We start from the raw sequence: 20566 nt of genomic DNA, 5'->3' as shown, positions 1-20566 counted from the left end.
GGCACAGGTTAAATAAGTAAATAAATAGTAAACATAAGGATAATTTGAAATAATTTATTTTATATAGCCTTCAACCTAACCTATTCGTGAATCATGTTAATCACACGTTTCCAAGTATAAAAAAATATTAGACATACCAGACACACAAAACATCCGGAAAAATACTATAATGATACCTGTGGTGATACTATGATGAACAGCCATGCCATTTAAACTGCACACACTTCTTTGGCAACAGTTTTCATTAAACATTAAAGGTTTACAGAGACATACCTTGCTTTTACCACAGACATTAGGTTATGTGTACCTGTACTTGTAAACTGGGCGATACAGCTTTAAGAGGCTTTGCGCGCTCCCGCGGACGGCGGTCACCTTTTGGCAGAGAATCACCTTTTGCCACGATAAGTGTTGAAGTGCTGGAAGTAAATCAGACGCAAAACTGTATTTCTACAACACTTGGGTAAATGAGTGACACCGGGTAATAAATTGCGCCCATTTGAATTGTTAAGACCTCTCAACTTCTATAATAATAATAATAATAATAATAACTTTATTTATATGGCACTTTTAAAAACAACCATTGTGCTTCATAGAGAAGAGCAAATTAAAAAAAAGCAGAAAAATAATTTTAAAAACTCGCAGAAATAACAAACAATTAAAAGTAACATAAAAGTGACAAATAATGTTTGAGATGTATTTACAGTAATTTACGGTAACGTAACATTACGACTGGTTACGTCATTCGGAAGTATCCAGAACACTTTACGACATTGTTGACAACTGTGACCGTCTGCTGTCGGTGTCGGGTGGTGTAGACATATAGTTCATTTAGTTATGATTTAGTTTTGTGCAAAAACAGTCGTCATTAAATGAGTGTTTTTGATTTATTTCGCGGGTTCTTCGGAGTACCTGGAGGCCATCATCGTGGCCGAAGGTAAGTTTATGGAGCCGAGAACTCAGCTGTCGTTCAGCTAAGCTAACAGTTCGCTAACATTAACTCGGTCTGTGCTGAGCTGAGCTAGTTAGGTTCATGAAACAGCTTCAGACACCCTCAGCTCTACCACAGAGGTCAAGATTAGTGCTTCTCTGCCAAGATAACCACAGGGGTGCCTCAGCTAGCATGGTAGCTGTTTTATTTAGACTCAGAGTGACCTGGGGATTAATAAGATTGAATGCTTCCTGATCCATTAATCAGTCAATATACAATCATCACATGAACATTCATCCATTTTGCCTACTTTAATGTGTCAGGGACCCCTTCTTCGATGCCATGACTCATGATGATGATGATGATGATGATGATGAGGAGGACGATCAGGATGGATTCTACTATGATGGGTACCGGGGGGACCAGCAGGACCCCTTTGACAGTGCCTGGAGGTTTGGCTTCAGCTTTGGTCCAGACGGGATGAGGATCCAGGAGCCCCCAGTGTTCGGGCGTGTCCTCAGGGAGATGGAAGAGATCTTTTCCCAGTTGGGCCGCTGGGATGGACAGCCAGAATCTGGACACTTTGGTACAAACACTGAGCAATGAACCATCTATTCAACATCATTAACCATTATTATGTGTTTATGTGTTTCTCTCTGGTTTGAATTGTGCAGGTTTTAGTTGGAAAAAGGTGATGTCTCATGCTTCTATGCACTAATCAGGATTTGGCAACACTTGAATCAAAATATGATTTCAGTTGTGGGGGGCAGATGCCGCCTGGTTTTAAAGTGAAGACCCGTGTTGTCTAATTTTGTTCTCTCATTTTCATAGTCTCTGTCTCCTTTATGTTCCAGGTGTTCCCAGTATCACGCCACCGCCATCTCAGGACAGAGCAGAGATTGGCAGAGGGGGATCCAGTGGGAATCCCCTGAGAGACTTTATGTTGAAAACCCCTGATAGCGATCTACGAGGGCCTCAACCAGGGCCGTCTAGAGAGCCCAGAATTGATGGCCACCCTTTTTCCAAGGTAAATAAGACTTTAGCCACTATTTCAATTTATTCATCCTGGTTTTGTTTCTTTAACTTTGTTAACTGTTATGTATAAACTACTCTTGGATGTCTTTAAAGTTCAATGATATCTGGAGACGGGGGCCACAGAAAGCTCCAGAGGAGGAGCACAAAGAAGACCGAGGTAGGGCATATTTTTAATCCTTTCAGAAAACAGATGCAGTAAATGTACTGTGTGATTTTTTTTTTTTTTTGCCTTGTATCCAACTAATTTGCCATTCTCTCCAGATCTGGACTCTGTAGTGTCCTCTGAGGGCCTTGATCAGATTTTGACACCACCTGCCGGTCAGGCACCAAGCCAGCCCAGAGTCCGATCATTCTTCCAGTCAGTCACTGTCACCAAGGTGGTGAAACCTGATGGGGTGAGAGAAATATTTTATCTAAATTGTATTATTAATCATATATTAATACTCTTTCACAGCAGATTTTCAAGTTTAAATGGACAGATAAAGTTTGCCCATTTTATCCCAGTGGGAAGACCATGACAGTAACACTGCCAGGGACGGTGAAATGATTCTTCTCCAGGGCCACACACCGTAAAAAATTTAAAAATGAGCACTGTTATACACATTTATAATATTTTGAGTTAAATGAAATTAAATTTAATTAATTTCACCAAATTTAATTAAATTGAGTCAAACTTGATTTTGTAGATTTAACTCAAAGTTTCTGAGCATTTATAGCCAGGGCATTAATTTCATTTGATTTAATTGATTACAATCAATTTAATATAATCAATTTCAGTCAACTTAATGATTTTCAGTCAACTTAATTGATATTGAGAAATTTTATCAAATTTAATAGTATAGACTTAATTCAATTAATTTAACTCAATGTTATCTAAATTTTAATGTAATACATACATTTAATTGAATTTAAACTAATTTCATGTAATTAATGTCGCTCAGATTTACTATTTTAGTTTGTTTATTTAAGTCAATTTAATTAAATGTAAACTATTTATTTGTTCAAATAAAATTAAAAGTCTTCACTACATATATTATGAGTCTGGTCAGACCTGGATATAAACTGCAACTTGACTGGCTGGTGGAGGCATACAACCGCAGGGCTGTGATTCTAGTTTTCTGGTTCTGTGCCTTTGTGTCAGACTGTAGAAGAGAGGCGAACAGTTAGAGATGGCCAAGGCAATGAGGAAACCACAGTGACCCGCTCAGGAGTTCCTGGGAGCCTGGAGGGACCAGACAATCAAACTGGCCCCGTTTTACCAGGTGAGTTTATCACTATTAGGTGTTTCTAAACTCTCAGCTGATTCACTCTACAAGTTTTCAGTGTATTTTTTCAGTTATTCTTATCCTTTTTTTTTTTTATTCCAGATGGCCAACACCTGTTTTCAGACATGCGCGATGATGACTCATTATTCTCCAAGTTCTTCGGAGGGTTTAAGTGAAGTGTACTCTCTGGACTGATTGACCATAGCTTTTGTACACTGAAAATATTTCAGTATATGAGTGTTTCTGTAGAGCTGTGAGTTGGCTTATTTATAGGATGTGTCCATATATGGACAGAACACTTGCATGACCTTCAGTTGCCAAAATTAAGTTTTGGATTAGGGTCACTGGCCTGCTGAAAGCACTGGGTTTTCAGCTGACCACGTAGACTAGAAGCTGCCAGTCCCAAAGACAATATCAACCACTGAACAGCTCACAATTACATATTTTATTTTTGTATTGTCCCATAGACAGGCCTGTATGGATGTGAGTGAGTGATGCATCAAATAAAGTCCTAATATATTTACATAGTGTTTTACCCTGTTCCCCTTTTTGGTTAAGTGAAACAGAAAAAACCGTAGTTACTCAGTTCACTATACTCAGGGCTTTTCGCTGCTACAGCCTGACTTAAGGGGCCAATGTTACACAAAAGTTACATAGTCACATTTTAACATTATTTCTACAGTTAATAAAATACTGGTGTATAGATCACGTATACCGACTTTAAGTTAATCCTCTGGTTTCAGGTTTCACGAGTGAACACTCCAGTCTAAACAAGATTTAAACGGAGTGAACTCAATGTTGTTTCTTTGGAAATACTCACAGATCCTTGTGTCTCTTGTGTAAATGTTCATGTTTGCATTGCAAATCCTGATTTTTTTAAATTTCTGGTCATGGTATTTTTGTACACTTTCTATTTCTAGCCAAAACTACCTTGATAAACATATATAGTAAAATATAGTAAATTTTGAACAGCGTTATCTGGCTGTGTATTTTCTCCACTTGGGGTTTTATCTTTCACAGTAACATCAGACTGTTATTCTTTAATAACCTTGTATATTAAAGACCACTTGCATCAAGTACATTTCCAAAAAGGGGAAACAAAGTACGTATACTCAGAAACAGATGGGGTTTTAGAGAACTGCAACAAAGTGATTTGGACAGAGCAGCTGCAAAGTATGTACAGAACAAACAGGAGCTGAACAACTGATCAGTTTGGTGTAGGAGCATACGAATTTTAAATCCAATCTTTCTTAAATTGATTTTTCATTGTGTACAATTATAATATTGTTGTACTACAACATTAGATGCCAGTGAAACATAACAGCACCTTCTCTAACAGCAATGCAGCTTGTTCTGTTCTTGTCGTGTCTTTGCGTGTCGTCCTGTTTGTACCATCGCTCTAATCTGGAATCAAGCTTATCGTGTCCTCATCAGGACAGCTCATTTATCAAGGTGGGGTATGCATGGCTGCAATCCACCTGTTCTTATCTCTCTAGCTTATTTAGCCTATTCCACACAACACCCTTTCTTCTTCTCCACTGTCCTAACGCTCAAAAATGTCCATGAAATAAAAGCCTCCTTTGTAATGAATATTTCACTCTGACCTTGGTCACGGTTGTGGTTTCACAGGGTGGTTAAACAGAGATGCCTCTGATACAGAAAGTATAATAATTCATGTTCAATTAAAATTCAAAAATTCAAAGCACTCTTTCATGTGTCAGAGGGGAGTGGAGATAGCACTGGCCTGATTTTTCCTCTGAAAACTGTTTTTATCCCTGACATTAGAGAGAGCACCATGCTTGCAAACCATTTAAATAAACATACGAGAATGAAATGCCATGGTGCTAATCCTGGTGTTCTCCCTCAGCTACTTACAAATTTGTTTTCCTGTTTGGGATATACAGCTCTTATAATCATGTATTCCCTTTAATGTGAATATTCATTTTTAAAAGGTTTCAATTAATATTCTCTGCCATTTAAACTCATCCTCATTCTCTGTCTTAATGGGTGGGAGAGCTCTTTCTTTATATAGAAATAAAGTGAGGAAACGGCATTTCCAAAAGGTCCAATGATAAATAACATAAAGAAGATTTGAGCACCTTACTTCACTTTAAGTGTATGATGTGCAGAAATCCCCCAAAATGCACAGAGAGTTAAAGGAGACTGGCAGAAAATGTATTTTCTCTGTGCATACTTTTGTTGATTTCTCTGCACCAGGAGCTTTGACCAGGTAAAATGTATGTGAACAATGAGAATATGATCACCATGCGTGAAGGATGCATTTCTATCCCATGCACTTTGAAGTCATTAAAAAAAGACATTACACTGGATACTATACTTTGCTTTTGCTACATAATCTAATGCATTAATTTTATTTCAAAAATTTCACCATTATAATCTCTTGGCATTTATCTTATCTCTTAAAATTACATAATGTGGTAACAGTTTTTTTTTTTTTTTTTTTTTTTTTTTTGGGAATAGCACAACTTGAACTGAATTGGCTGTAAAATGACACCACTGATGTCATATGTTATGCACCAGTCCAGGGCAGCAAATTGATATGCATCATATAATAAAGCTGAAATCTACAGTATAAGCTCCGTCTTATCTGCTTATTGCTATTTCTTATCATCTTTGTTGTGTTGGGATGAATTACACAGACACATTATGGTAGAAAGGACAAGATGTTTTCAAATACACAAATAATTTGCAGTGCTCTTAAACAAGAAATATTCACATTTTGCTTAATGACTGCAACACACTTTTCTTGATTTATATGAAGAATGCTGAGCTGGAGTGTGGCATCAGATCCTGTTTGCATTCAGAAAAGAAGTAATGTAGTGACCAATCAAACAAGAGGAACAATCAGAGCCAATTCCAACCAGGTGAGATGACAGCAAAGCAACCAAGTGAGTGTTATCGAGCCTCTGTGCAAGAGTCCAGTTTTGTGTGATGAATTATTTTTTAATCATATTTGCTGTGGTTTAGGTAAAAAAGAAAAAAAAAAAAAAGATGTCCTACAAAGTGAACTACTCTCCTCTCCTACGTGCACACACACCACTGCCTCAGCCATGCCATAAAGTCTGTGACGTAGCCTCAAGTATGAAAGGGCAAACTCTGCTCAGTGAGGCAGACGCTGCAGTGTTGTGTGGGTCTGATACACCTGATGACGGCATCCCACCTCTGAAAGCTCCCCTGTGGCCGGACGGTGCAGACGAAACCTCTGGGATGGAGAGGCTGCTGAAGAAGTGTCAGATCAGAAACCAGCTGGTCAGGGAGTGCATGGCTGAATGCCTGGGAGTCTACATCCTGATTGTGAGTATTTCTTAAGGATCTGAACTTAAGTGAGTTGCATGAGGGAGCAGTAAGAGAGGTTGACCACATGTGTGTCTCTCTAATGTGTGTATTTGCCAAAGCACAGCAAAGGAGTCACCCTCTAAAGTGAATTTCAAAACTTAGCGTGCTTTAATATTCAAAATATTTGAGGCAAAGACAGTTCCTTTTCATCTTTCTCTTTTCCACTAGATGCAGGTTTTTGCATTTAATTGAATAGGTTGTAAAAGTTAGACAGCTTTGAATCTCTTCTTTGCCACTTCTTCTCATTTTGTCACTAAACTTGACATCAAGTGTTTAACATGGTTTCCTAAAAGTATCACATGCTTACTCTTGTGTTGAAGCAGCTAGTGAATCTTCACAATAGATAACCAAGGACTTTGGCCTTAAAGAAAGACGGAATAAAAGAGAGTGTGACAGTGAGCGAGGGGGAGGATGGGTGAGGAAAAAATGGGAAGATAAAGAGCGACAGCGATGCAGAAGACCCTCATCTGTGATCTTCAGATGAACAGTGATGTTTGCTCATTTCCACTGGAGGGGATTGTGTGGTTTTGCTTTATCTAATGATTATTTCACCAGGGCAATCAACATTTACAACACAAATCATAAAGCAGTTTCCTTAGAAATGAAGTTCATAAAAAAGGAGATTACACCAACACAGCACCGTATAGTTGTTGACAGGTGTCAGAACATTCCGTGTTAACTGTACAGTGAAAATATAAACACGATTTTTGTATTTCAGTGACTAAATCAGTCAAACTCATGGGGATTATCAATTTTTGAATCTACCTTAGAGTCATGCAGATTCAGATGCCTGGCTCAGTATGATTATAGCACACACTGTACAGTATTATATTCTGTTAAGACACCTCTTCATCTCATGCCATTGCAGCTGTTTGGATGTGGCTCAGTTGCCCAGGTGACGACAACTCAAGATAAGAAGGGACAGTACCTGTCAATCAATCTGGGTTTTGCTCTGGGAGTAACATTTGGGGTCTTTGTGTCTCGTGGAGTCTCAGGTAAGGGACTGTGTAAAAGCTATGTTAGGTTTAACTTTGTAAAAAAAAAAAAAAAAAAAAATTATCAAGTATCGTCGAAGGGGAACTGTTTACAGATGTAGAGGAGTCCTACTGCACGTGTAGAAAAAAGGACCTGTGTGAAATCCGATAAATGTTGTTTTGGTGTGAAGACTACAAGTTTGAAACTGTAAAAAAAAATCTGGTGGTGCAGAGTTTAAAAGAAATGATCTTATCAGACCTCTGTAGTCCCCCCCTCATCTCAGCTTGAGCCGAGCAGCTCGAGGCTACCTTAGCTGCTACTGATATCACACTAATAATTTTTCTACAGTCCCTAAATTGTAACCTGTGGCACCAAATGGAGAAATCCAGCTGCCTTGCAGGGTTACTTTGTGCACAACATCACAGATGCTTGTAATATAACAATGTCATGTTTATTAATTGTACAGGTCAAAACTCATTGACAGTAGAATATATGTGCACGCAACAGCTATTTATTTTTTTAAAATATATTTTATTCTTTTATTTCAGGAGACAAAAAAAGTGTTTCATGGTCAGACCTGAACTCTTGATTATTTCCTTTAACAAGGTGCCCATCTGAACCCTGCTGTTTCTCTGAGCTTGTGTGTTTTGGGGAGACATCCATGGCTGAAGCTGCCTTTCTACGTCTTCTTCCAAGTGCTTGGAGCCTTTTTGGCTGCAGCAACTGTTGGTCTGCAGTACTACGGTGAGTTTTTCACACTTCAATCGGAATCACAACATAGGACACAATTTTCTACTGGGACATGGAGAGAATTTGTTTGAAAGAACAAGGCTTGTGCTGTTTTTCTTATTGTCAACAAATGTGTGTGTTTGCGGGAAAGACTGGAAATGAGCAACAGTGTCCATCTTCATCATAATAAAGGAACATGTCAGCCAGTGGAATGGTGTGGCTCACATGTATTGTATTGTGTTTTGTTTTTTTTTTTTTCATTTGTGATGACATGTTTGCAGATGCCATCCGGACATACAGCGGAGGTGAGCTCACAGTGTCGGGCCCCACTGCTACAGCAGGCATATTCTCCACCTACCCAGCTGACTACCTCAGTGTGTGGGGAGGCGTCGTGGACCAGGTCAGATACTGTCACTCCCCTTTTGAGAGTTTAAAGGCCTGTTACTCACATCAGGATGTTTCTCAATAGTCTCTTGAACTTGTCCAGCAATATCCCCAAATATTAGTCAGATTCCCCACAGGTTGTGTCCTGATATTTTGTCTCACTGATGTAATGTACATCCACTTCAACAAACTCAGGACCTGAACTTAGAGTATACAGAGACAGAATACATAGAATTTATATTAACTTACAGAGAGAGGCGCTTCCTTCTTTTTCACAAGCCATGTTTCACTCGTATGAAATCTTTATAGCTGCTGAAACAGTTAAAGGTATTTCTTTTACCTGTTGGCCTCTCATTTGGGAACAACCCTGGTGATAATATTCCCACGTTACACCAGGTGATAGGAACAGCTGCATTGCTGCTGTGTGTCCTGGCTCTCGGGGACCAGAGGAACAGCTCCCTCCCTGATGGTCTTCAGCCTGTCCTGGTGGGAGCACTGGTGCTGGTTATAGGCGTCTCGATGGGCTCAAACAGTGGCTACGCCCTCAACCCAGCCAGGGATTTTGGGCCTCGCTTGTTTACTTACATCGCCGGTTGGGGAGTGGACGTTTTCAAGTTAGTAGTTTCATTCAGGACACTGTTTTCATCTGTATAGTTGATCCTTTTACTAATGTCCACATTGCCGCTCCACAATAATGACTATAATGGAAACCCAGGTTGACTGTAACCCTTCTGTCTGCAGGGCTGGAGGAGGCTGGTGGTGGGTGCCTATAGTGGCTCCCTGTGTTGGAGCATTGCTGGGAACACTGATGTACGAGCTGATGATTGAAGTCCACCATCCTTCCACCCCGTCTGAGCTCCAGACCTCATGTCAGGAGGCCACAGAGGGCAAGACTGGCCTGGAGCTGGAGGGGGTGGAGCCAGGCTGTGAAAAACCCACTTAGTGGTAAAATGAAGCCATGTTAAAGAGGAAAAAAAAAACTGTCATATACAAAGTAAACGATATTCAGGGTGTGATACCCACTGAAACTGTGTAAATGTATGTGACTAATGTGTTTGGATCATGTTGACTGGTTGTGACTTCGGAAAAATCCACCACTTTGGTCAACAACCCTTTGATGGACTGCTACGAAACTGAGTACTGACGTTAAGTGTCCAGAGGAAGAATGCTTTTCCTCTAGCGCCACCAGCAGGTCAAAGGTCATATCTTATCTCATATAAATATCTCAACACCTATAACATGGATTGGTACCAGACATTAATCATTCCCAAATGATACATCCTAATAACTTTGGTGTCCCCCCCTAGCTCAATACTTTGGTTTATGATCAAATATCTGCAAAATAATGACATTCCCATCAGCCTTAGCTGCACTTGGCTAGGTCTTGTTAATAAAAAGAATTACAAGTGAATTGAATATGAACAAGACTGAAAACTGTCCCATTTGGATGGAAAGAAGCTGCAAACATCCCTCTGAATGCGACCCACACCTCTGCAGATAAACCGAGTCAATCATCTCTTTTACACATTTATTTCGAAACAGCACAAAAGTGTATGGCATTTCAGCAAGCAGACCACAACCATGGAAAAAGAAAATGACATGAATTTTCCACTATTGAGCTATATAAATATGATAGCATGACATATAAAAGATACAAACAAAAAAAAAAAAAAGAATCCACTCGTAGGCCTCCACCATGTGACCATGAAGGCTGTTTTTGGAACATACAAAAGAAATGTGAGTACAGCAAGCACTGATTCTGTAGATAAAAAAGAACCATCTCAAAGAGATAAACATTTGTATTCATACACATTAAGACAACACGACCCCCACACTCTCCCTCTGCTTTGTAATTACAATGTATAGCTACCTCTGGGGGTTGGGGGGGGGGGGGGGGATTCTTTTTTTTCTTTTAAACTTCAAATTGTTTTGGAAAAAAAAGGGAACAGTACAAGTACAAATACTATACGTATTCACATTATCATAACAAGTTACTGAAACCAGAACGCTTTCTTTTAGTGTAATTATATGTATTTACATGGCAAAACTCGTACACATATACTACTGGCAGGAAGCCTGACCTCTCTTCTTCTAGCATTACAGTTAACATCACACAGTATTCACACTACACAGGTTACAGACCTCCAGTAACCTCGTCTCCTAACAAGATGCCTTTCCAAGATTTGCATCTCATGTTTCTGTTGCATGTAAATCACACTATGTCTAGTAAGATTTCACGCAACCGACTCACACAAATACCAAGAGTCATAATGTGATTCATATAAATAAATATTATAGCAACATAAAAATCAGTGTCAAATTCTCCAAATACTCCTCGTCATGTTTAAAATGTCTTGAGATCTTTGCTCGAGATCAGTTTCAGCCTTTAGAGCTGTTAAAAGTGGCCAAATGCCAAAAAAATGGGTGTGGAAGCAAACAAATATGAATATTATGATCAATATGAAGTACAAAAATATCAGCACTACAGCTATCAGGAGTACAGTGGGAGGTGTATGTATTTAAGTACGTGTTACATGAAGAAACAGGCAGGTGGCTACACTCAGTGCAGAGTGAGAGTGATGGAAATGGAAGGACAAGACATTTTAGACACAGTATGGCTGATATAGAAACGTTTTAGTCAGGGGGGCTGTTTGAGAGCCGTTCCACGATCACAGGTGCGTTCAGATAAGTGATCAGTAACATGATCAAACATGCAGTTACAATCGCACAGAAGAGGTGCTGTAGATTAAAACTGTTTACAGTAGCTAAAAAAAAGACTGCACAGGAAGCAGCTCCATTTTATCTCAGGATTAACATTCATGTTCTACCGTCTCCCCGCCCGGGCATGACCCTCGACTCCTCAATGTAGATGATCTGTCAGTCTCAGAGGACCCGCCCCGCCTCTACTGGGGCTTGTCTGTTTTGTGTGCGGTGAGGAAGGCCATGCCATGGGTCCTGAAGTGGGTGTTGAGGTCCGTGGCCTTGTCGAAACGTCGGCCGCACACCTTGCAGCTCAGATTCCCGTCTCCGTCCTCCCCCAGCGCCTGAGGGGAGGCGGCGGGAGAGCCGTCCGGAGAGCCGTGAGCGCGTGGGGTGCCCCGTTCTGCGTCACTCTGGGTGTCCCGCACGCGGTGAGTGATGAAGCGGTGCCTGCTGAGAGAGCCGGCTGATGCGAAGCAGACGCCGCACTGCAAGCACTGGAAGGAGGCGGTGTCGGCCCGATGCTGGGGGATATGGCGCTGGAACTCCGCCCCATCCTCAGTGGAAAAGCCGCAGGGGACGCAACGGAAAACGTTGTCTTCCTCCTCTAACTCGCTGGGTGTCAGCGATGTCGAAGCAGTGGACGCCCTGGTTCTCTTTGCAGGACAGCCGCCATCCTCACCATCCTCTGTGGCGTTTTCCTCCTCATCTCCTGCCCTGCCTCCAGGAGGTGCGCCCTCACCGTCTTGTTCAGAGGAGCTACCTGGACCCTCTCCCCCTGTGGCTGCACGCTTCCGAGTCATGGGGGGACCCTGAGGACACAAGAATTAAAGTTTGCGGTATTGATAGTCATTTATATCTTGACAAACACTACGTCTGTGTCCCAATTCACTACTGTAAAGAATCAATAACCAAGACAATATACAACTTATATAATTTACATAGCTCACACATCCAAAACCAACCAAACAACTCCATCATTTTCACATACTAAATGTACACAGCATGTATAACTTTACATATGAATTAGAGTATGCTGTTCTGGATTAACAGGAAATTATGCAATATGTGTGGTGACATCAACCAATCAGTGACTTTTTAATGTCAAGTGTAGGTTAATCTCACGAGGAGAAAACAAAATATCTTTCTTAAGATTTAATACATACTTTTTGCAGTCTTCACCTTATTAGCCTTATTCTTCTTCATTTTCTTATTTATTTATTTCCAAGTTGAACATAACATAACTTTGTACACCCAGAGAGGAGAGGACATACAGTTGCATTCATGTTATGAGATATCATATCATCAAGCTTTTAAAGTAAATATATAAGAAATATATATGTATGTATACATACATACATACCTTTACATATACACATACTTCATATTCATACTTAAAAGAAAATTTCTTCAATTCCTTATTTTAACAGTATTGGGTCTCAGAGGTTTTCCCAATGTTGTACAAAAAGGTCCGTCTTTAGGTTTAAAGAGAAGAGAGGAGAAGGTAACCTTTTCCATCTTATCAATCTCCACCGTTACAACTATCCAGTTATTGATGGTAGGTCCAACAGGCATCATCACCTTTTGGTCACAGCCTCTTTCCCTGCAATATACCCTATGACTATCTAACAATACCCTTTGTTTCTGGAGAGTCTTATTCTTCATTTTCTTTGAAGAAGAAGTGCATTGCATTGTGGGACAATGGTGTATATCAACAACACACTCACAAAAATCAAGCTTTCTTGGTATGCACATTAACTTCCTAAACTTAAATTTGTTTGCCACTTTTCCAGCGTGAACGCAACATGAAGAAAACTTAGTTACAACTCAGACAAGAGCTTATTTATGTCTAGGAACAGAGAGAACTCTGTAATGCTGTCTCAACTCACCTGTCCATCTGTGGTTCTGTGATGAAGCCGAATATGTTTGTCCAGTAAGAACCGGCTGCCAAAGGTGCGTTTGCCTTCTGTGCAGTATCTGAAAAATAATTACGCAGAGTTGAATCACTTTATCCAGCTCTGAGATTATGCCACATTGAACACATTCTAGGCTCGATTAATGCAGCCTGATTGATAATGTTTTTATGAGTCCAAACCTGATAGTGATATTTAGGTCAATAGTATTTTTTAACATATGATACAGATCCCTTCGATTAGTTTAGCATTTCTGTACTGCAATTTCTCATTATATATTGACTGATATGTACATGATATTGATCTATCTGCAATAAGATAATATTGAATGATATATCGAAGCAGCTGACTTATCGGTCTCGTGCTAGAATTAGAATTAAAACAGTAATTATTGTGCCTAAATAGAAAATCAACCAATGAGAACTACCTTTTAGCTAAACATTGATCATAACATCTTAGTGTTGGGTCAGTTTGTGTCTGATGAAATACAAAACATGTATTTGATGAACGCTTAATTGACTCACTGGCAATGGAAGACTCTTTTGTTGCCCTCATGAATGACACGCTCATGACGTCTCAGGCTGGAAGACGTGCTGAACGTGCCTCCACAGATACGACAAGGGAACTTTAAAGAGGGCAACAGACACAAACACACACAGGGAGGCAGAGAGGGATAACATACAAAGACATTAAATCTCAAATGCGCTACTGTACAGACAGGAAAGTAATATATATATAAATAATACATATAACATAATATGTACATGTATAATATATAGAACTAATATATAAATAATATGGATGTTTTTTTTCTACTTTACCATCAATTATCAGGTCACTTTCCATCCACAAAATACAGGTGGTTCAAATTTGGTGCACTGAAATATTAAAAACCTCAGTACGCTTCCTAACTGTAATCACCTGACTCAACACAGATTAAAATAAATAAATAATGGTGATGTCCCACCTTGCCGTGCTCCATCTTCACATGACTCAGATAGTCGTCGTTGTCAGTGAAGGTGGTCTGACACTGGGGGCAGGTCCACTCAGTCGGAGCAGTGGGATGACTGCTGCCCCCTGTGGTGGCTGAGTGACTCCCTGGAGCCTCGTAGTCCTCGTCAGCATCGTCATCATCGTCGTCGTCCTCCTCCTCTTCTTCTTCCTCCTGTTCCCGCCCCCAGTCCTCTCCGTCGGAGTTGTCAGGCTTTCCAGAGGACTTCGATTTGAGGCCAGAGGGACCGGATGTGTTGGCCGGGGATGAGGCAGGGTTCGAGGCATCGGACTGAGACTCCTGTTTGGCTGTCAGGCCTCTGTGAGCGGTCTGGGGTGTGCGGGAGGAAAGTGTGAGAGAACAGAAAGGCATACAGAGCATTTAAAAGTGAATTCATTTACCTTTAAAAATACTAATTGCGCCAATTCTGTCACAAAAACAAGTGCTGTACTTGGTATAGAACTTAGGACAAGGTCACCAGAGAGGAACCCTGCTAAGGCCGATCCAAGAATTGCTGTATGCCTTTGTTGACACCACATTCACTGTAGAAAGCAATGAACGGGCAACACATAAAGGCAAAAGGCTCATTTAGGAAAGGCAGTGACTTTATCCTGTATCATATTTTCATAACTTAAGTATATAATATCTGAATATTATTCAGCAGAAACACACCTTAATATGCTCCATCATTGAACCTTTCTGGGCGTAGAGCTTAGTGCAGTCAGGACACTTGAACACATGCACTTTTTGCTTGGCTAAATGAGTGTCAAAGTGCATGTACAGCAAGGGTTTTTGGGTAAAAACCGTATCACACATCACACACTTGTAGATCATTCTGCAAAAGAAGAAAAATACAGACCAAGAATTTATTCTAGGGAAATGAAAAACATGATTGTAATTTTCAAACATCCTCTGAGAATATTTGAACATGTTATGTTTTAGTAGAAGTATCACACGTACTTGGCCTGTCCTCCAGTGAGTGTCGGGTGCTGGGTGCTGATGTGGCTCTGGGCGCTAGGGGAAGACTTGAAGGCCATGGGGCAGCTGGGGCACTTGTGGAAGACCTCGCAGTGAGCAGTCTGAATGTGGGACTTGATGGAGTTCAACCCTCCGAACACGACCTGGCAGCTCGAGCACCTTCACAATGCAAAATATGAAAATTATTTTCTTGAAATGAGTTTGAGTCTGTTCATCAAATGTTCTTTATACCATTAAACTTTGCTGCACTTCGGGTCTGTTTGGAAGACTGGCAACAAGGGTGGTATGAGGCTGAGACGATTAGTCAGAAAACTGATCAGCAACTAAATTAGTAATTATAATCAAAGTAAATAAAATTTACTGGTTTCAGCCTCTCGAATGTGAATATTTGCTGATTTCATTAGCAGTCTATGAGAGAAAATGTAATATTCTTAGGTTCTCAACTGTCAAAACAAACAATCTGGCTTTTGAAAATTGTGACGGGCTGTTTTCAACATTTTCTGATATTTTACTGACCTACCGATTAATCAGCTTATTAATCAATCATGAAAACAACCACCGGTCGCAGCACTAGGTGGTATCATAGCCTATTGTTAAGATACTGACAATAAGTCAATCAAGTATTAAATTAAGGTTTAGACCTTAATGCAAAACATGTTATGGGACCTTTTAGCAAATGTCTACACACCTGTAGCCAATGCGCCTGGCAAAGTGCAGACAGGACTCTTCCAGGTGGGTCTGGAAGGTGGCCTGCCTGGCGATCCCACCACACTCAGGACAGACATGGGGCGCTCTGTGTTTATGGATCCTCTGGTGGGCGGACACAGCACACGAGTTTGGCAGCATCATGGGAGGTGAGCACTGCGTACATGTCTGAAGAAGGAGGAAAGGAAAACCAAACACAACAATCGGTGATTAACAGTGGAAACCAGTAGCACGACACATACTGTGCTCCCATCACCAAGACTCACTGAGTTGGGAGCAGCTCTGATCTGCTGGAAGTGCGTGACCAGCTCAGCCTTGCCAGAGAATTGCGCTTGGCACTCCGGACATTTGAAGTTGTTGTACTGCAACACCTCGCCCTTCTTGCAGGGCAGAGGCATCAATGCTTGGGGGCCCTGAGGTGCGCGGCGGACCGGCCGAGGCTGAGATGCTGCTGGAGCTGAAGCATCCTTCAATGGGCTGGAGTTGGCAGAGAGGGCGGGGCCTCCGGGTGTGGTAGAAGGAGAGGAGACTGGAGGAGAGGAGGACGAAGAGGAGAGCAGGCCTGGTCAGCCAAAAGGTGGAAATCAGAAGAGACAAATGAGACATGGTCAATGAAGATGAATCACGAATGGTGCATGTATTTTTTTTTCTTTTCATGAAATATCATCAAACTAATTTATTTTTTGTAGTTCTTTCATGACTCTCTACTCAAATAAAAATAAAAATGTATGATGTAGTGATAATTTATTAATCATTTGTCTTTTTTTAAGCAAAAATGCCTCAAACTGACTCCTGCTTCTCATTTTTAAACATTTGCCTGTTCTGTTTTAGTCTGTAACAGTAAATTGAATATCTTTTGACTGTTGATTGACCAAAACAAGCAATCTGAACAAGTCATCTTGTACTCTGCGAAATTGTGATGGATCTTATCAATGCTTTCTGATATTTTATAGACCAACTGATAAATCAATTGATCAAGAAAACAAGTGACAGATTGCATCCCTAACATGACAACTACATGATGGAATTGACTCCGAAAACATCAAACACACTGTATGCAAAGCAATTACTCGATTGACAGAAAATTAATCAACAACTCTGATAATCAATTGGTTGTCATTTGTGAAACAAAATGCCAACTATCCGCTGCTTCCAACCTGTCAGAAAGTGAGAGTTTTATGCTTTTTCCAGTCTTATATAATTGTTAATTAAATTTATTCAGGTTTTGGACTTTGATTTGGACAAAACAAGACACTTTGAGGACGTCACATTGGGCTATGGGAGTTTGTGATGGGTGCTTTACGACTAAATGATTAATCATAAAATCAAACAACAGATTAACCGATAATTAAAATAATCGTTAGCTGCAGCCCTTCTTACCACCAATGGGTGTTATGTCCTGCTGTCCAATCATCTGCTCCACGGTGACAGGCCTCATGACCAGGTGCGAGCACTGCATGACCAGCCCACGCTCCTTATGCTCCCTGGCATGCAGCAGCAGGCTGCACTTATTGAAGAAGGCCAGTCTCTTAGCACAATGGTTGCAGGTGACCTCGATGCGAAGTGATCGTCGGTCATAGTGTCGAGCCAGGCTACGCTCCAGGGCGAAAGCATCTCCACACTCCAGGCAGCGGTACCCTGTGGCTGGGAGCGGGAGACCCCACTCAGGTGGCGGAGGAGCTGATAGGTCGGGCTTGTAGCTCGGCAAAAGGTTCTTACTGTTCAGAATTTTGTTAAATGCCTCCACCAGGCTGGACTGACTGCGAGAGATGACAGCACCTGTGCTGTTGACGATGGAGGCAGGTTTGTTCGACTGGAGGCTGCCGCCTATGATGGTGCCACTGCCTCCGTTAGCCGTCTTATTGGTGGCTGTACGTACACTGATCCCACCGGCAGCAACTGAGAACTTGGGAGAGGAGGCCACAGCTGGAGTTACAGGCAGGGCAGCAGATTTAGTGATGCTAACAGCAGTGGCAGAAACCTTGGCCTTGTCAGATGCAGCCATTTTGTTTTGAACCTTTGTGGCGGCAGCCAGCATGACGCTACTGGCTGCAAGTGTAGACACAGGCAGCGCATTGAGGGCGCTTACTTTCTGGGATGATGTTGTCATGTGACCAGGGGAAGCTTCAAGTTTTTGGGCCTTGTTTCCTAATACCTTACGCTCCCCAGTTTGAGCTTTAGGGTCCAAACCTTTCCCTGCAGCACCACCTTTAGGCGCCACCCTTGTGACAGTTCTGGTAATTCCACCTGTGGAGGTTTTAATTGTTTTTATTCTGACTTTGAGGGGTCGAGATGGAGCTCCAGAAGCAGCAGGTGCAGCAACGACTGCTTCTCCTCCGTCAGTGGACGGGGGTTTAGACTTGCCATCATCCACCTCCATCTTTTCCTCACTTGTTCTCACATTTTCTCCCTTGTCAGCTTTGCCATCAACAACCCTATCTATTCCATTCCCCACTTCCATCTCCTCCTCCTCCTCTTTAGGCTCCCGTAGTTCTGAAGGAGGTGGAGTGGAGGCCACAGCAGGGCTGGAGCACCTCTTACTGGTGACTTGAGCAGTCGATTTTGGCATCTCTGGTTCAGGACTCTCTGGTGAGTCTCTCTCTTCTATGACATGCTCTGGGTGCCTGTCCTCCAGCTGGGGACTCTCTGTTGAGCCAGACTGGGGGGTTGAGGAGGTCAGAGATGCCCCTGAAGGAGTGTCCCCAGGTTTAGGGTGAGATGCAGAGGAGGATGTGGGCTGAGCTGAGACAGAGTCAGACTTGTAGCGTCGGCTCAGTTGAGTGCAAGTCGGGGAGTCCGGGTTCTCCTGGATCACCAGTGGACTCCCCAAATCAGGGTCAGAATCATCTTCCTCTATCTGCTGGTGCTGAAATCCAGCAGGGCCACTTTTGGGAGCTCCGTTAAAAGGCTGCGATGAGTGCAGCGGGTGTGATGAGAGGGCAGAAGGTGTTGGAAGCAGAGGCTTGGAAGGCGGAAAGAAAGGCGAGGCCAGTCCGACGGGCCCACCCGCAGCCAGAGGAGATGACCCCGCTGATAGAGCGGAGGATGAAGGTAATGATGCTTTTACCCCATCTGCCCTCTCTTGACCTGTATCCTGCTGCTGCTGATGCTGCTGCTGAAGAAGCTGCATCTTCCTGGCCCGGCCCACTGGATCTCCAGACCCCTGTGCCACGAGCGGTTTAAGTCTGTTGAAAATGTTACCACCCTGCTTGTGAGACTTAGCTGCACTGGCACCCGCTGCTTCTGAAGACACTTTAGAGGTGGTCATCGACCATGATGCTCCATTAGACTGGGTCTGGCTGAGGGGAAGGGGTGTGGAGACACCGGATGCCCCAAAACCGTTGTGGTTGAGAGCCTCAGATTCAGCCATTCCAGGGGGGGCACACGCACCGAGTCTAGGACCCACATCTACCCCTGTGATCACATCAATAGGGTCCTGGTCTGTCTCCCCCTCCCCTCCATCTACGGTCTCAAGGCGAACTTTATTCTTTACAATCACACTAACAATTGAGGTGTCCGCCTGGGGGTCTGATGGGCTCGGCGGCCTCAGGGATGACCCAACACCCACCACGCTGTCTGGCTTTCCCAGGGGTGCGCCCGCAGCTCCATGAGGTCCCTCTGCCTCATCTGGGGCAGACTGGATGGCCTCTTTGGCATCTATGTCAGGAATGTCAAATGCTGCCAACAGGTCATCAAAATCTGGGGTCTTCATGTCCCCCATACCGGGATTACCTCCTGTAAAAAAAAAAACATAAATTCAGAGACATAGTAGCAGAAGGCAACAAAATGCACAAGCATGAACCTGTCTGTGTTGTTGTCCATCACCCAACATAATACCTTGCTACAAAGGCTCAACATGCAAAACATTTAAGATGTTAATGGTCGTTAAAATATCTACATTTAACTCTCGAGTGCACCTTCGTTTGACACAAACTGACAAGCTACAGCAGGTTTGCTTGTTATTAGTGAAGCTAGCTCAGCTTTACGGACCCTGCACTAGCATTTACAATAGCCAGCTAGCACATTAGCGTCGGCGTTTCTGCAACCAAACCCCTCTCTGGTAACAGGTTCAGCATTAATTTGCTATGAATGAGAAACGCTGCTAAAATAAAGCTTTTTTTGTGCATGCAGAAGCTTTGCAGGAGTGACCATTTGAGAGGCGGTTCAACCGGGACGGCATTTCATAGGAGCGACCTCGGTTATTTTGAGCTAACGATATTGCTCCCCGACTGAAGCTGGCTAGCTGGCCGCTGAGCTCCAGCCAAGACAGAGGGGTCATTTAGCTAACTAGCTAGCGCTCGCCATCAAAAAGCAACCGGAGCGGTTTGCTGAGGTGTGGTTTGACAGCGATAACAACCCGGTGATCGTAGGGTCGACGATGTCACAGAAGAGGATGGTTGGGATGGGGATTTTCGTTTAATATTTCATGTATTTTGATTGTTTACCTGGATATGCGATTCCCGACTATCCTAGCTCGTTTTCAGCTGAAAATGCTCCGCTTCCCGTCACATGACCCCAGACATCCTATCACACTGTGATAGCGCTGGAAAAATGCACGGAGGATGCTGCAAACGACACGTATATTTATTTTCCACTGGGAATGATA

The 20566-nt window shown here is 42.3% G+C and overlaps 3 protein-coding genes and 1 non-coding gene across 7 annotated transcripts; 2 read left to right on the top strand and 2 right to left on the bottom strand.

Annotated features, from left to right (window-relative positions):
* Positions 1–750: 750 nt before the first annotated feature.
* Positions 751–3751, top strand: hax1 (HCLS1 associated protein X-1). Its single transcript, XM_071500599.1, has 7 exons — positions 751–934; positions 1252–1514; positions 1783–1955; positions 2057–2120; positions 2225–2358; positions 3105–3225; positions 3331–3751. The coding sequence occupies exons 1-7, from the start codon at positions 870–872 to the stop codon at positions 3402–3404; spliced, it is 894 nt and encodes a 297-aa protein (XP_071356700.1). The 5' UTR covers positions 751–869; the 3' UTR covers positions 3405–3751.
* Positions 3752–6118: 2367 nt separating this feature from the next.
* aqp10b (aquaporin 10b) lies at positions 6119–10634 on the top strand. 2 transcript variants are annotated; one of them, XM_071500479.1, is made up of 7 exons: positions 6119–6137; positions 6217–6543; positions 7454–7580; positions 8167–8304; positions 8571–8689; positions 9070–9287; positions 9415–10634. In XM_071500479.1, exons 2-7 carry the CDS (start codon positions 6241–6243, stop codon positions 9614–9616), a joined length of 1107 nt encoding a protein of 368 aa, XP_071356580.1. In that variant the 5' UTR covers positions 6119–6137; positions 6217–6240; the 3' UTR covers positions 9617–10634. The 2 variants fall into 2 exon arrangements, with proteins under 2 accessions (XP_071356580.1, XP_071356579.1); XM_071500478.1 differs by lacking the exon at positions 6119–6137 and having other exon boundaries at positions 6144–6543.
* On the bottom strand, positions 10188–20560 carry znf687b (zinc finger protein 687b). Of its 3 annotated transcripts, none has more exons than XM_071500460.1 (10): positions 20406–20560; positions 17341–19695; positions 16227–16522; positions 15944–16128; positions 15238–15414; positions 14950–15112; positions 14254–14607; positions 13811–13911; positions 13263–13350; positions 10188–12185 (listed from the first exon to the last, which is right to left on the bottom strand). In XM_071500460.1, the coding sequence occupies exons 2-10, from the start codon at positions 19679–19681 to the stop codon at positions 11577–11579; spliced, it is 4314 nt and encodes a 1437-aa protein (XP_071356561.1). In that variant the 5' UTR covers positions 19682–19695; positions 20406–20560; the 3' UTR covers positions 10188–11576. The 3 variants fall into 3 exon arrangements, with proteins under 3 accessions (XP_071356561.1, XP_071356560.1, XP_071356558.1); XM_071500459.1 differs by lacking the exon at positions 20406–20560 and adding an exon at positions 20110–20286 and having other exon boundaries at positions 16227–16489; XM_071500457.1 differs by lacking the exon at positions 20406–20560 and adding an exon at positions 20110–20284.
* LOC139634694 (small nucleolar RNA SNORA13) lies at positions 14721–14855 on the bottom strand. Its single transcript, XR_011694031.1, has one exon. It is a non-coding gene; the product is annotated as a small nucleolar RNA SNORA13 (small nucleolar RNA).
* Positions 20561–20566: the final 6 nt, after the last annotated feature.

Source organism: Trachinotus anak, unplaced genomic scaffold, assembly GCF_046630095.1.
Source record: "Trachinotus anak isolate AG129_WGS33_773 ecotype Australia unplaced genomic scaffold, CSIRO_AGI_Tana_v1 ptg000016l, whole genome shotgun sequence".
Lineage (NCBI taxonomy): Eukaryota > Metazoa > Chordata > Actinopteri > Carangiformes > Carangidae > Trachinotus > Trachinotus anak.
The sequence above is the reverse complement of the archived record's forward strand: the minus strand, read 5'-3'. Positions and strand labels throughout refer to the sequence as shown.

What these genes read in the sequence shown, in the direction of transcription:
- znf687b (XM_071500457.1), bottom strand. Translation starts at nt 20,239, where the DNA reads ATGACCCCTCTGTCTTGGCTGGAGCTCAGCGGCCAGCTAGCCAGCTTC. An exon ending in GGACATAACACCCATTGGTG is followed by an intron (nt 16,523 to 17,340) that starts GTAAGAAGGGCT and finishes TTGGCTGACCAG; the next exon opens with GCCTGCTCTCCTCTTCGTCC. An exon ending in GCCAGGCGCATTGGCTACAG is followed by an intron (nt 15,415 to 15,943) that starts GTGTGTAGACAT and finishes TGCATTGTGAAG; the next exon opens with GTGCTCGAGCTGCCAGGTCG.
- aqp10b (XM_071500479.1), top strand. Translation starts at nt 6,241, where the DNA reads ATGTCCTACAAAGTGAACTACTCTCCTCTCCTACGTGCACACACACCA. An exon ending in TGGGAGTCTACATCCTGATT is followed by an intron (nt 6,544 to 7,453) that starts GTGAGTATTTCT and finishes ATGCCATTGCAG; the next exon opens with CTGTTTGGATGTGGCTCAGT. An exon ending in TGGGGAGTGGACGTTTTCAA is followed by an intron (nt 9,288 to 9,414) that starts GTTAGTAGTTTC and finishes TTCTGTCTGCAG; the next exon opens with GGCTGGAGGAGGCTGGTGGT.
- hax1 (XM_071500599.1), top strand. Translation starts at nt 870, where the DNA reads ATGAGTGTTTTTGATTTATTTCGCGGGTTCTTCGGAGTACCTGGAGGC. An exon ending in ATGGCCACCCTTTTTCCAAG is followed by an intron (nt 1,956 to 2,056) that starts GTAAATAAGACT and finishes ATGTCTTTAAAG; the next exon opens with TTCAATGATATCTGGAGACG. An exon ending in AGGTGGTGAAACCTGATGGG is followed by an intron (nt 2,359 to 3,104) that starts GTGAGAGAAATA and finishes CCTTTGTGTCAG; the next exon opens with ACTGTAGAAGAGAGGCGAAC.